Here is a 14754-nt window from a genome sequence, read left to right on the forward strand (position 1 = left end):
TTGCTTCTGATCACTTTCCCTCTAGCTTTCCCTTGATCCTTGCTGCATGCAGTAGTGTAGCCTTAGAGCTGCAATCTGCATGGAGTGTCAGCTGCTTCTGGGCCATCTGAACGGAACTGGTTTCCTCAGATGGAAATTACAGTGGGGCGATTGTCTCCCTGTCACTTGACTGAGTGGGTGATGGATCAAATTTCTTTCAGCTCTGTGTCTCAAAAAGGTTACTTTCACATCTAATGGTTGCTATTAAATAATTGAATCCATATAAAATCAGAGGGCTGAAATATTAATAAATTAAGCATTAATAAGTGATGATATTTTTATCAGTATACAGGATCAATTTCATGCTCACAAATAAAGCCCAGCTAATTATTCCAGTATGCAAATCTGTTAGGTCTTTTGCAGTGAACAATGTTATTTTTTTATCTTTTGCAGAAGCGAAAGATTTTTTTGAGTATGTTAAGTGTGAAAGAGCAAAAGATGTGACACACATGGTTAGAAAGTATTCTGCAATTCCACAATTGCTAATGAAAGTGGAAAGACAACTTACCAACACGAATAATGGCAAATCTCCAAAATTAACTTCCTATTATGCATACTGGGAAAATAGGATTTATCAGGTGTTGACACAGTTAATTCTGAAGTAAGTCAATTGTTTGCTTTAATAGATTTTCAGTCTTCCATCTTTGTGTTTTTCTGGATCTGATGATCAGTATGTATACTGATACTCTGAACCCCTCAGTGATTTGCAGTTTGAGACACATTTGTATTTGTACTGTTTTTTTTCATGTGAAGAATAGAGCACTGATAACAACACACAGGAGAAACCTGAGTTCTGAGAAAATGGATATTGGCATGTTCTTGGCAGAAGAGAGAAATAAGATACATTTTTTGCAGTGTGTGTAGTTGCATATCCCTGGTTTATTTTTTAAAATCAAGGTTTTGCTTTACTAAAGAATACAATTTTGAGAACTTGCTGTCTGGGTGCGCTGTAATGCAGGGGACACCAGTACAAGAACCAAGGTTTGCTGGATTTTAGCTTTACCTCTTCTGCATCAGTTGGGACCAAGGAGGTTCCTGTAGCAAAATATTATAAAGGCTTATATTATAAACAATCTGTTATTACAATAGAGCATTACAGGGTTATAAAAGCTTCCCAGCCATGTCTTCTTCTCATGACCCATGTCTTTGTAATTTTCTCCATGCTCAGCTGACTTGTGAAGCTTCATCTGCTTTTTTGGCTGGACCCTTGCAATAGAGTTGACCACAGTCTCAGGGCCCTTTTGCACCAAGGTGTCCCCATTTCTTCCTTCCAATAGCTTCTTTTAGCTAATCAAGCTTTGCATTAAATCACTATTAGGGAGACAATTTTGCTCCTATATACATCAATGTTTCCAGATGAAATTGGTGGTGACTGATTTCAGACAGATCTGCTTACATATCTAAGCACATACCTGATAATTTCAGTCTCTGTTGGGCATTTCCATGGGGGGCAGCACCTGATTATTACTATCTTTGACATGTTTTTTTTTCTTTTTCCAGGAATTTGCAGGCTTTCAATGCAGCTGTTCTTGCAAATGTGCCACTGTTCCAAACAGAAGCCATTTTATCTGTTCCTGAGATAGTCTTGCAACCTAATGCCAGTGAGATTGACAAAATGACTCTACAATGTATCCGAGACTGTGTTGAGGTCACTAAGGTGATTTTTGATAAAGATTTACTTGATGCCAGAGTTTGTTTATTATTATAACAAATTAATCTTACTTTATGTTTGGGCAAGCATAAATGTCATGGGTAAGATTCCTATTGCTTTATTTTGAAATCAAAATATCCAGTACATTGTTCTAATTTTACAGACTGTCCTAATTTTACAAACTGATGAAAAAGGACAAAAAAATGCCATAAAGCTTCATGCAATTTTTACTCGGGCAAAATTGTTTGTTACTTTTCAGCAGTTTTGCCAGTGTAAGAATGTGATTTGATTCTGTAAATCAGCATACATCAGAAGGAAATGGTTTTCAGATTGCACTGCAGATGTTGCTTTCTGATGTGTGAATAAGCTATTGGAATAAGGAATGTGAGTAGCTTTCTCATTATCATGGCTCTCCTCAAAAACAGCAAAAAAACCAGTTCAGAAAATGTTGGGAGAAGGGCATCTAGGACACATCTAGGACAGCAGGTTTACAGCAGATGAAATATCTAGCTTGCTGGCAAATATGTGGCAGTATTTCCCTGCATAAGTATGTTCACATTGAATTGCTTTCCAGAAGAGAAGCCAAATATTGTGGCAGTGTTCCTGCCGTGTGCTGATGGAGAAATTATTCCAGATGTCGCCTGAAATGACAAAAATTAGCTTAAGTGTGCGTTCTGTGCTCAGATTTGCTGTTCTGCTCCACTGCTGCGTCCAGCCTGTTTAACCTAATACCTGTTTCTCTGTGTCATGCTTTGTTGTTGCTCAGTGGAGATTTTAAAAGCAGACAGAGTAACTAATACATAGAAAGGTTTTGTGAGGATGAAATGAACTCTTCTCTCAAGTTTATGGGAAAATGTAACCTCTTTTCTTGCTGTGGGAAAACCAATTGATTTGAGAAATCATTCACACCACTTCCGTCTCCTAATTAATGATGAATTTCTTCACTGAAGGGGTTATTAAGCATTGGAACAGGCTGCCCAGGGAAGCAGTGGAGTCACCATCCCCGGAGGTATTTTAAAGACGTGTAGATGTGGCACTGAGGGGCATGGTTTAATGGTGGACTCGGCAGTGTTAGGTTTATGGTTGGACTCTGTCTAAAAGGTCTTTTCCAACCTAAATGATTCTATGAATGATTTGACTAAAATGACTCTCCATAAAGTAACTGTTTTTCAATTCTGTCTTGAAAACTCTAGCATTTTGTACGATGGATGCATGGTACATGTATTGAATGCCCTCCTCAGCATGTCGAGGAAGATGAAGTTATCACTTTCAGCTTTTACAGTGACATCTCCCAGAACCCTCTGATAATGGAACAGGCTCTTCTCATCACTCAGAATGTCCACAAACTCCTGGCTTCTCTCAGCAAGTATTTGAAGCCATGGAAGAAGTACCAGCTGCTGTGGAAATCAGACAAAGGCGTAGTCACGGAGAGGTTAGCTGCAGAAAAGCCTGCTTGTGTCACCTTTGATGAACAGTTGCAGTTTTATCTGAAGGTAGCTCAAGAAGCGACTCAACAGCCGTTGATTAAAGATGAGCAATGTATCAGGCTTCAGCTGGCTCCTTTAGTCTACATGGTGCAGGAGAATGCTAAAGGCTGGATGACTTCACTTGGAAAATTGCTTAATGAGTCTGCAAGAAAAGAACTCTTTGGTCTTCATGAGGAAATTCAGGTGGGTGTTTTTAGTTCCTGTTGTCTGATGTAGCTAGCATGGAGTAGTAGGTGACGATCTGAATCATGCTCCAAATTGGTTGAAACTATCTGGTGTATTCTGCTATGTCATATGTGAAGAGGTGAGCTCTCTCTCTCCATAGCTGGGAAACAGAAGAGAGTATTAACATGAAAACCCAGGACTGTCTCGCTCCTGTGTTGGCAAAAAATTCATTCTGGCGATTCTGAAGTTCACTTTAAACTGCTGTTTACAACTTCTGTTTTGTTGTAGCAAAAACATCCTTTCTGTACTGGGGTTTACTTTTTGTTGATTTGTGTGTTTGTGTTATCTTTATCACATAGATTAAATAAAATGAATCTACATGATATTTACTTGTGTTTTGTGTTTGACTAATAATTATAATTCTGCCTATTTGCTTTGTCAATGTTGCTTCTGGGAATTATTTTTACTTTTTACAGAGCTTATCACAGAATCTTAAGAGACCTCCAGATTCCCTGGAAGATCTGAGAATTATCCTTGGCACAATTGCAGAAATCAAAGGCATGTCCTTCAAGGTGGAACTGAAATATTTGGACATCTGGGAGAGATACCGAACTCTTGCAATGTACAGTATTCCAGTAAGTGCATGTTATGCCTTATCTCATAAAACATTTCAGATTTGAGCCAGGAGCACAAATGTCTCACATATGAATGAAGAAATGTTTTCCTTTTAAGACATTTTACAGAATCACAGTATTATTGAAGTTAGAAGGGATGTCTGGAGGTTGTATAGTCCAAACCCCTTTCTCAAAACAGCATCTGCGCTTTAAAATGGCCATATTGCATGTGTTTAAATCTGATTCAGGTCACTTCAATGCTTGTTTTGTAAATTTATAATATGAGCACATATTCCTCACTTTCTTGGAACTAATCATTTCTTGTGAGAGATGCTACTTGTTTTGTTTTAGGTAGCTAAAGAAGAGCAAGAGATGGCTGACGAGATTAGGGATAAGTGGGAGGCTCTCTTCTTTGAAGCATCAGAACTTGATCACAACCTTGGAGGCATAAAAAAAAAATTCACAAAGGTAATATTTGTAGTTAATATAAAAAAGAAATAGAAATGGAAAGGAAAACAATCTAATCACTGTTCTCTTTAGATTACAGAGCAACAAATTGAAGACTACACCAAAGAGATAGATGTGTTTTTCCATAAATTCATGATCGAGGGGCCTGGTGCTGTTGGGGAAGATCTTGATAAAGGTAAATGGATTAATGTATGTGAAGTGATGTCTTAAAAATATAAGTCTTTGGACAATTCTTCAGATTTTATCTAAAACAAGAAAATTGTGCTTTCCTTATTAACATGCAAACTTATCAACCAGGAATGTGACATTGTTAGTACAATTACTTCTACAGACTATATGAAAATGCTGTTTTACTTATTACCCATGATCCCTGGGATTGTTTATCAAAAAATTCCTCTCCTGTCCCAGGATTGGAACTCATGGCCATTTTTGAAAAAGAAGTGAAAAAACTGGAAAAAATTCATCTGGAACTGGGCAGCGTTGAGAAACTTTTTGACATGCCGACTACAGTGTACCCTGACTTAGTGAAAGCACAGAATGACATGAAAGGTCTAAAGCAGATCTATGAAATTTATGAATTACAAAGAGTGAGTATTGCACTGTGTGTACACAGAGGCACACATGTTCATGCACATACATACAAAAGGTGAGGGAGAGAAGAGGCTGCATTGTCCTCTAGTTACTGTCAACTCTGTTCTAAGCCTTTGCATATTCTAAGGCTGGATGGGGATTTGAGCAACCTGGTCTAGCGGGAGGTGTCCCTGCCCATGGCAGGGGGTTGGAACTCGATGATCTTTAAGGTCCCTTCCAACTCTAACCATTCTGTGATTCTATGAAATAAGCTGTGACCTGTAATTGACTATCACCATGAAACAGTTTTAATGATGTTAGTACAGGACTAACAATGTCTCCGTAGTGGACCAAGCACATACTCTTATCAGATAGGAACAGACCTCCCCCTACCCCTAATAATTATTGGGTGGCATTTTATTGCACAAGTCTCCTGATCATTTCAGTGGAACTACTTTTGGATATAGTATGTGTACAGGTGACAGTGGGTATCTCAGGCTCTTAAACAATTTTTTAATAAGTTTTATTTTTCCAAAATTAAAATGCCCTGTAAAATATGCTCTTAAGGTTGCTTTTCCTGTTCTCCATATTTTCTTTTGATTATTTCTTATACAACTGGCTATGTCTGGCTATGAACCTGTCTCTTATCAGATAGGAACAGACCTCCCCCTACCCCTAATAATTATTGGGTGGCATTTTATTGCACAAGTCTCCTGATCATTTCAGTGGAACTACTTTTGGATATAGTATGTGTACAGGTGACAGTGGGTATCTCAGGCTCTTAAACAATTTTTTAATAAGTTTTATTTTTCCAAAATTAAAATGCCCTGTAAAATATGCTCTTAAGGTTGCTTTTCCTGTTCTCCATATTTTCTTTTGATTATTTCTTATACAACTGGCTGTGTCTGGCTATGAACCTGTCTTGGACATGAACCTGTCTCGGACATGAACCTGTCTTTTTCTCCATTTGTAAAATGTTAATACAATTACATCTGCATTAAAATGCCCTGTAAAATATGCTCTTAAGGTTGCTTTTCCTGTTCTCCATATTTTCTTTTGATTATTTCTTATACAACTGGCTATGTCTGGCTATGAACCTGTCTCGGACATGAACCTGTCTTTTTCTCCATTTGTAAAATGTTAATACAATTACATCTGCATCCTGACTGTGGTCTCTAGATTCTACTGTAGTGGAAAGATTTTGTTTGTTTTGGTCAGAACTAAAAGGAAACAACTTTTTTCCTCCTGATGACCTTGTTCCCAGGCAGCTAAAAAGGAATGGTCTCAGACACTCTGGATAAACCTCAATGTCCAGGTTCTTCAGGAAGGAATCGAAGGATTTCTTAAAGCCCTTCGGAAGCTGCCCAAACAAGTCCGCAGTATGCCAGTAGCCTATCACTTGGAAACAAAAATGAAGGCTTTTCGAGACTCCATTCCATTGTTGCTTGATTTGAAAAATGAAGCTTTAAGAGAAAGGTTTGCTTTGGTTTATATAAATCCTTTTTCTCTATATGGGAAGACTTTGTTTTGTTAGAACCTTTAATTTCAGTTACTGGGGTCATACCACATCCTGCAGCTTGAAACTTCACTTTCTGCTTGATGAACTTGTGTAATAGCATGCAAGGTGACTACGATGACTAGGATACTTTATATATTCAACATACTAGTTCTTGTTTAAACAGTAGAGCGCTAAACATGCTTTCATTATTATATATTAAATTACAGTTGTTTTCATTTTTACTGTGTCATGGTGGTTGGTGCAGTTGTTGATGTGTCAATTTAAAATAGGCATTGGCAAGACCTTATGGAGAAAACAGGAACAAGTTTTGAAATGGCACCAGAAACATTCACTTTGGAGAATATGTTTGCTATGGAACTTCACAGACACTCACACGTTATCAGTGAAATAGTGGGAACTGCTGTTAAGGAACTTAGCATTGAGAAGGTAATGCAAAAAATCATAATAAAACTAAAAAACATAGAAGACAACAGTCTATGTTTTATTTGAGATTTTGTATTGGCATGACAGCAAGTTCAGCCATCTTCAGGGAGCTGCCGTGCTGTAACTGATGGCAACTAAGAGCAATAGCTCTGTTAATAAACTACCATGTGGCAAAGAATTCTATCTGTCTTAGCTTTGGCAACAGCATGTTGGATTTCTGTTATTACATAAGCAAGTTTGGCCTATAAAAAACGATCTGAAGAAGGATCCATTCTGTTTCCATCATAATATTTTGAAATAGACCCTTTATAAACCAGAGTTAGACAATCTGTACAAAAAATTTGCTGAATTAATTGATTTAATTTTTATGCTAAGATTATAGTTCTCTAGTTTTTGAAGACTAAAATGTGTACCTTTTTATGCTCACATGCAGGGTGTGAAGGACATAGCAGAAACATGGGAACACCTGAAATTCACTGTACAAACATATTTCAAAGGCACAGAGAAGCGAGGCTTTATTCTGGGATCTGTAGATGAAATTTTAGAGACTCTTGATGACAACAATGTCAATCTTCAGAGTGTTTTGAGCAGTCGATTTGTGGGTCCTTTCCTTTCAACTGTTCACCACTGGGAAAAAACTCTGTCATTGATTGGTGAAGTAATTGAGGTAGGGAGGAAAGTGCTGGACTAAATAATTAATGTTCATTATTTATAATTGGGGTTTTCTTTTATTTTCTTTTGTTTTTTTTTTTTTTCTTTGATGATAACATTTGTGTCTTAGATCTGGATGGTGGTTCAGAGAAAATGGATGTACCTGGAGAGCATCTTTATTGGTGGAGATATCAGATCACAGCTTCCAGAGGAAGCCAAAATATTTGACAGTGTAGACAGAACTTTTAAAAAGGCAAGTAACTGACTTGACTTATGATCAGCATAATTACTTAGTGTGTTTTACTTCCAGTTTCATACTTAGCTGTGGTCTTCTATGTAATTTGTAATTCTGAGAATGATATGTTATGATGAATTTAATACGAAATTGGGGAACCCAGGAACTCTGGTGTTTTACTTCACATCTGTCATATGCAGATTTCTCCTGATTTAGCTGAGCTGGGCAGAGGTGTGATCTGCCAGAGGCTGGCAGTACTGGGAAGGCAGAATCCCCTTTTGCTTTCATTGGATACATCTTTTTACCTTTGCCATGATAAAAAGAAGCTTAGATGTATTTCTATAGATTGAGGACCTACATACATGCTAAAAAAGCTTCACAAACGTAATGCCACCGTTCCCATACTGAACACATACTGCCATTTATGAATATGGCTTACTTTTCTTTTTCCCATCCGCAAAATTGAGATATTACTGTGATTCTGAAATACTACGTTTGTCTTTCACTTGAAGTACCACTGTGTACAGGAGCAAGGTCAGGTATATGCCTATGCTGGTGTAATTTAGGATACAGGCTTCTCATGCTTACACTTGCTTTTACAGTAGTATCTCCATGCTCTCAGCTTTGAAAGCATATTGTCTTCATGTTTTCATACAGCACTGCAGCAATAGAAAAACATATTTAAAACTGTCTAATTGACTCTGTAAGAACCTATACTGCTTGTGCTGCTTGTGTGCTTTGTCACTAGTTAAATATAATTTAGTATAGTCCATTGCTGTTTAGTATTTCTAAACTTCCTTTTCTCCCTATATAGATAATGGAAGAAACTGTAAAAGAACCAACAATAAAAAAGTCCTGTGAAGCCCCAGGTCGTCTGTCAGACCTCCATCATATAAATGATGTGCTGGAGAAATGTCAGAAAAGCTTGAATGATTATCTGGATTCCAAGCGAAATGCTTTCCCAAGATTTTTCTTCATATCTGATGAGGAGTTGCTTAGTATTCTTGGCAGCAGTAACCCACTTTGTGTCCAGGAACACATGATAAAGGTACAATGTCTGGCTTTCCACAGTGCCTTGTGCTTTTAGGTGCTTTAAAAAGTTTAACAGACTATACTGTACATGCTGTTAAGGGTGCACTAATATTTATTGCATACATCCTGGCAGCATCTTGAAGAAGCTTCTATTGAAATAACCAAATCAAATCTGATCGATAGTCTCTCCTGACTCTCATACTGGCCAGGAGCAGTTACAGTAGAGGAGCGCTGGTAGAGGAACATTCAAGATACACCAGAATGATCAATCATTAAAGAACCTTCCTGTTGAAGATAAAGATCTTTATTTTCTAGAAAAGAAAATCAATGTAATTTGGGCCAGATTGTCTGCTTCTTTACTCTGCATTGGGGCTGCTGAGCTATCAGCATTTGTACTTCATTACTTACAGTCACATCCATTTTTCTTAGACTCCACTGAAATCTTCTTTCAAGATTAAATGGGGGTTAGATACATTTAAGTCTTTGAAGCTTTGTTTCTAAAATGCCACTGAGTTTCTTTGTTGGTGCATTTCAGATGTATGATAACATAGCCTCCCTGAGGTTTCAGGATGGTGATGGTGATAAGAAAATTGCAACAGCCATGATATCAGCTGAGGGGGAGGTGATGGAGTTCCGTCAGGCTGTAGCTGCAGAAGGCAGAGTGGAGACTTGGATGACAGCAGTGCTAGAAGAAATGAGACGAACGAACAGACTCCTTACTAAGGAAGCTATTTTTCGATACTGTGAAGACAGAAGCAGGTGAAACAATCAGTTTCAGGGATATCATAAATGCCTTACATGTTATTATGAGCCTGTAGAGATACAGAAAATTTTTTTTTTTCATTTTTACACAATTCAGCCTGTATTTCTGTATGTGGAAGGATATGAATACATGCATATGTAGTATTTTAACTGACCAGAAAAAATCGTGTTATCTATCATATTTAATTTTGTAAGTCTTGAGTTTTTATTTTTACTGTTGTGTGCGCAGTATGCTTTGCTCACTATGAATTCTGCTTTGCAATCTTTACACGTGGAATGGGCAGCTTTTCTATCAGAGTATTCCTTAGGCTTGAGAAATACTACAGCATACCTTGATAGAATTCTGTAAACTTCGGCTCATGTTGTAGTTGTTGCAGGAATAGAAGAATAGGAAGAATGTCTTTTTTTTTCTTTTACCTTTTTTTTCTCCTGTCCTGATCAGTTAGAATAAACAGACTCAAAACTCCCTCACTGTACGTATTTCCCATAGAGTCGACTGGATGTTACTCTTCCAAGGCATGATGGTGCTGGCTGCTAATCAGGTGTGGTGGACTTGGGAGGTAGAAGATGTCTTTCGGAAAGTGAAGAAGGGAGAAAAACAGGCAATGAAACTTTATGCTAAAAAAATGCATAGGCAAATTGATGAGCTGGTTACCCGCATTACAATGCCTTTGAGCAAAAACGACAGGAAAAAGTACAACACTGTTCTCATTATTGATGTTCATGCCAGAGACATTGTTGATACATTCGTAAGAGACAGGTAAGCCCTGCCCCCCAACCTATTGAAATGAATACCAAATGCATAAATTGTATTTCCAACCTTTTACCTCACGTGAGCAAGTCTCTCTTGTGCAGCATTCTGCAGGCTCAGGAGTTTGAATGGGAAAGCCAGCTGCGTTTTTACTGGGACCGAGAGCCAGATGAACTCAACGTGCGGCAGTGCACGGGCACGTTCTCATACGGATATGAGTATATGGGTCTGAACGGACGTCTTGTGATCACCCCGCTTACAGATCGTATTTATCTGACACTCACACAGGTATATCCTCAAGGAGATTTTTTACCAACAAACCCTTTCAAAATACACTTCTAGGCCATCACATAGTTGTTTCCTGCCACTTTCTGTTATCTCCTAGATGTCAATGTGAAGGCTAATATGCTTGAAAACAATTGTGATGTCCTTCTAACCTGATTGCATCAAAGATAATATAGAATGCATCCACAGATAAAATTTAAGGCTTTTTGTACCCAAGGGTTCATTTGTGGTTTTGCTACCAACCTAATATAAATGTAACCTAAGCTTTGCTTTGCTTTTTGGTCTGTCTCCAAAGGCTTTATCAATGTTTTTGGGAGGAGCACCAGCTGGGCCAGCAGGAACAGGGAAAACGGAAACAACCAAGGATCTGGCCAAAGCACTGGGTTTGCTGTGTGTAGTGACAAACTGTGGAGAAGGCATGGATTTCAAAGTAAGAGTTAAAGATCTGTGTTCTCTGATAAAGTGCTGGTTACTGTTCTTTTTCAGTGCCCACAATAAGGACATATTCTCAACTTAGAGATACCATGCTGATTGACGATGAAAAAATGATAAAAAACGTCTATTTTGAATAATTTCTTGAAGGAATTTCAGGTGCTTTCAAGCAGGGGAGCAATGACTAGATAATGTCTGTTTAATCTCCTCTTAATTATTGCAAGATGTTATGACAGATTTGTAGCTTCTGCATGTGGAAAAATCCAGAGGTTTTACCCAATCATTAAGAGTTTTAGCATACTCCAAAATTTGCTGATGCTGAATGTTCTATATATTCATTGATGAGATGTTTTTCTTGTTGTTCTTGCTAGGCAGTTGGTAAAATTTTCTCTGGTCTTGCCCAGTGTGGAGCATGGGGATGCTTTGATGAATTCAATCGTATCGATGCTTCCGTGCTTTCAGTCATTTCTTCTCAGATTCAGACTATTCGAAATGCTTTAATGAATCAGTTGAAAACATTTCAGGTAAAAATTAAAAAAGAAGAGTAATTGTGAAGGCTGATCTTGTTTTTGTGGCCAAGATTCAGAGTTAGACCCCCATCATTAGGTGATGCTTCTGTAATTCGTTTGTGCTGAAGATTCCAAGCTCTCAGTTTCAGAGATGTTAAATCCTTGCTGATTTCCTAATCCTTTTCTAGGATCTTTCTTTGTGAAGTGGGATAAAAGTAAGCTAAATAGGATAATAGTAAGTAAATGGGATAATAGTATAGTAGTAATTAAGGAGAGGAGTAACTTAACTTGATGTGGGTTGTGAGGCTTTATTTACTCATGTTTGTTGAAATTCAAAACCCTCAGCAAATTTGATTGAGAAGTACGAAATGTCTTGATGTTTATATGCAAGATATAAATAGTGGGATGAATGAATCTGGATGACTACTGAAAGCTAAATATATGATGTCCTGAGTAGGTGTCCCACTATTGCTGCTTTTATCTTTGAACAAATAGTACTATTTTTTTCAATTCTATATACACATTGTTCTAATATTTTCTTATGCCTTTAGTTTGAAGGACAGGAAATTACCCTTGACAGCCGAATGGGCATTTTTATTACAATGAATCCTGGCTACGCTGGACGGACTGAGCTCCCCGAGTCTGTGAAAGCTTTGTTCAGGCCTGTGGTTGTTATTGTACCAGATCTTCAGCAAATCTGTGAAATCATGCTCTTTTCTGAAGGGTTCCTTATGGCAAAGGTAAGAAAATTTCACTGCTGCTCATACCCACGTACACACCCATGTGTGCATGGCCAGTGTTTGGTTGCAACTTACTCATTCGTGATTCTGTAACTTAAATCTCAAACAGAAGCTCGCCAAGAAGATGACGGTGCTATACAAGCTGGCAAAGGAACAACTTTCTAAACAACATCATTATGATTTTGGATTGCGAGCCCTTAAGTCGGTGTTGGTGATGGCTGGAGAACTGAAAAGAGGATCAGCAGAACTCAGTGAGGTAGATTTGGTACTTAGTTACCCTGGGCAGAGCATCTTTTTCATTAGGAAGGCGATGTGTTTACACATCTGCTGTGATTTGTCTGCATTGGAAATCGGAGCACTGGTTTTATTTGTCTTATTATCTTTGTTCTTACTGAGTTTCATCATGCCCTCTGCCAGCAAGTTACCTTCAGAACTCAAGTCAAAGGAGGGAAATCTATAGAAAATGAGGTATTTTAAGTTAAGTCCAGGATGCAAATAGCCAGATGAATGTCTCTGGATGAATAGTGAAAGCTGTTTTTTAAACAGTGAGTGCTTGAGTCATGCAGTTGTTAATTGTGTAGCTCAAATAGTACAGGATAAAATGAAAATTTTTCAATATTGCATTGCTTTTGATGGCTTTCTTTTACACACGTTTTTTATTTCTATGTGTACAGTTGTGATACGCAGTTGCCTGGGAAATTCTTTTTAAAATTTCTTCTTAAAAACTTGGAGAAGCTGAAGGAAACTCCTATGAATTTATATTCAGATGCACATTGTAGGTTGGCAGGAAGTTGGGGTCTAAATGATGCTCTCAAGGGGATTACAGAACTTGGGTATCTTTGTAAAACAGTTTGTTATTTTAACATCAAATCAAATCAAGGAAGCTGTGGTGTGGTGTGAGCCACTCCAGACATTTGGCATTTGGTTAATATAGTAGAAAAAGGCAGTGTGTTATTCTTAGCTATTGGTCTGCTTAATCCTTATAAAAGACTTTGTTTCCTCTAGTAACTGATGCCAAGAAAACATTCCCAAAGCTGTCCTGAAGTGATTAGGCAATAGTTTTTAGAGATGTTTGAAGTCACTACATTTAAGATAATTGGTTAGTTATTTGGTAAAGATTGATTCTGCTGTGTTTTGTCTAGGAACTTGTATTGATGAGAGCTCTACGAGATATGAATCTTCCTAAATTTGTGTTTGAAGATGTACCTCTCTTCCTTGGCCTAATCTCTGACCTGTTTCCTGGCTTGGATTGCCCTCGAGTCCGCTATCCTGACTTTAATGATGCTGTAGAACAAGTTCTGGAAGAAGGGGGTTATGTTGTTTTGCCAGACCAGGTATAAAAAATGTTAATTGCTTGTGTTTTCATTGTAGACATTAGGCTGGATATGCCTTGTTGTGCTCTGGAGTGGTTTAGGAAAGCTTAATTGATATAGACCAGCTGCTGGTCTAGTCCGTGGAAGAATTATGGACAGCAGTCTGTTGAATCAGTATTTATTTTTCAGGTGGATAAAGTAGTTCAGATGTATGAGACAATGTTAACTCGTCACACTACAATGGTAGTTGGACCTACTGGAGGTGGCAAGTCAGTTGTCATTAATACTTTGTGCCAGTCGCAAAACAAGTGAGTATAGAATTTGATACATGGAAATCAGGTTATAAAATAGCATAGGCTGTGTTATTCAGCCCTGTGTAGTCATGACAAGATCAATAGCTGACCATAATATTTGCTTGGGTTAATATGAGATGCTATTGTGTCATTTTAATATTGCTTTTCTTGCTGTATCTCTAGGCTGGGATTATTGACAAAGCTTTACATACTGAACCCTAAAGCTATGAGTGTGATTGAGCTGTATGGGATCCTTGACCCTACCACACGGGACTGGACGGATGGAGTCCTGTCAAACATTTTTCGGGATATCAACAGACCTACTGACAAGAAAGAGCGAAGGTAGACGGCTAGAAATCATTGTCATGATTTTTTGATACTGAGTTTTACATCAATATTTTATTTTATTTTATTTTATTTTAAATATTTGATACTGGACTATTAAAAAAAAAAAGCAAAAAGCTGAATAAATGTAAAGTGTCTAGAGCTTTTTCTGTCTTCTCTGAGTTTCCAGCCTCGGAGAGATGGATGGAAACTATGCAGTTACCAAAAATGAATTGGAGGCTTCAAAACATGTGGACTGACATTGATACCACTGATGGCACATCTGAATTCTGAAATATGTTAGTAAAATTAGAGACTAGTCAGTGCCTCTTGGCTCCTGTATCCACAGGTACATTCTGTTTGATGGAGATGTGGATGCTCTCTGGGTTGAAAACATGAATTCTGTCATGGATGACAACAAGTTATTGACACTGGCAAATGGGGAGCGCATTAGACTTCAGTCACACTGTGCTTTGTTGTTTGAGGTAAGT

General features: G+C 37.9%; 1 protein-coding gene across 1 annotated transcript in view; it reads left to right on the forward strand.

The window, feature by feature from the left end:
• The window catches only part of DNAH10 (dynein, axonemal, heavy chain 10), a 57103-nt gene that overhangs the window by 13435 nt on the left and 28914 nt on the right, over positions 1 to 14754 (forward strand). Inside the window, 23 exon segments of the mRNA XM_014961013.1 lie at positions 433 to 640; positions 1540 to 1696; positions 2884 to 3360; positions 3819 to 3977; positions 4308 to 4424; positions 4497 to 4599; positions 4833 to 5011; positions 6259 to 6470; positions 6783 to 6939; positions 7370 to 7603; positions 7718 to 7840; positions 8637 to 8870; positions 9390 to 9613; positions 10107 to 10376; positions 10472 to 10655; positions 10948 to 11082; positions 11456 to 11608; positions 12145 to 12333; positions 12443 to 12589; positions 13476 to 13667; positions 13836 to 13954; positions 14123 to 14281; positions 14613 to 14748. Of these exon segments, the coding sequence (XP_014816499.1) occupies positions 433 to 640; positions 1540 to 1696; positions 2884 to 3360; positions 3819 to 3977; positions 4308 to 4424; positions 4497 to 4599; positions 4833 to 5011; positions 6259 to 6470; positions 6783 to 6939; positions 7370 to 7603; positions 7718 to 7840; positions 8637 to 8870; positions 9390 to 9613; positions 10107 to 10376; positions 10472 to 10655; positions 10948 to 11082; positions 11456 to 11608; positions 12145 to 12333; positions 12443 to 12589; positions 13476 to 13667; positions 13836 to 13954; positions 14123 to 14281; positions 14613 to 14748 (4268 nt within the window).

The sequence above is a fragment of the Calidris pugnax genome, unplaced genomic scaffold (genome assembly GCF_001431845.1).
Source record: "Calidris pugnax isolate Ruff unplaced genomic scaffold, ASM143184v1 scaffold32, whole genome shotgun sequence".
NCBI lineage: Eukaryota > Metazoa > Chordata > Aves > Charadriiformes > Scolopacidae > Calidris > Calidris pugnax.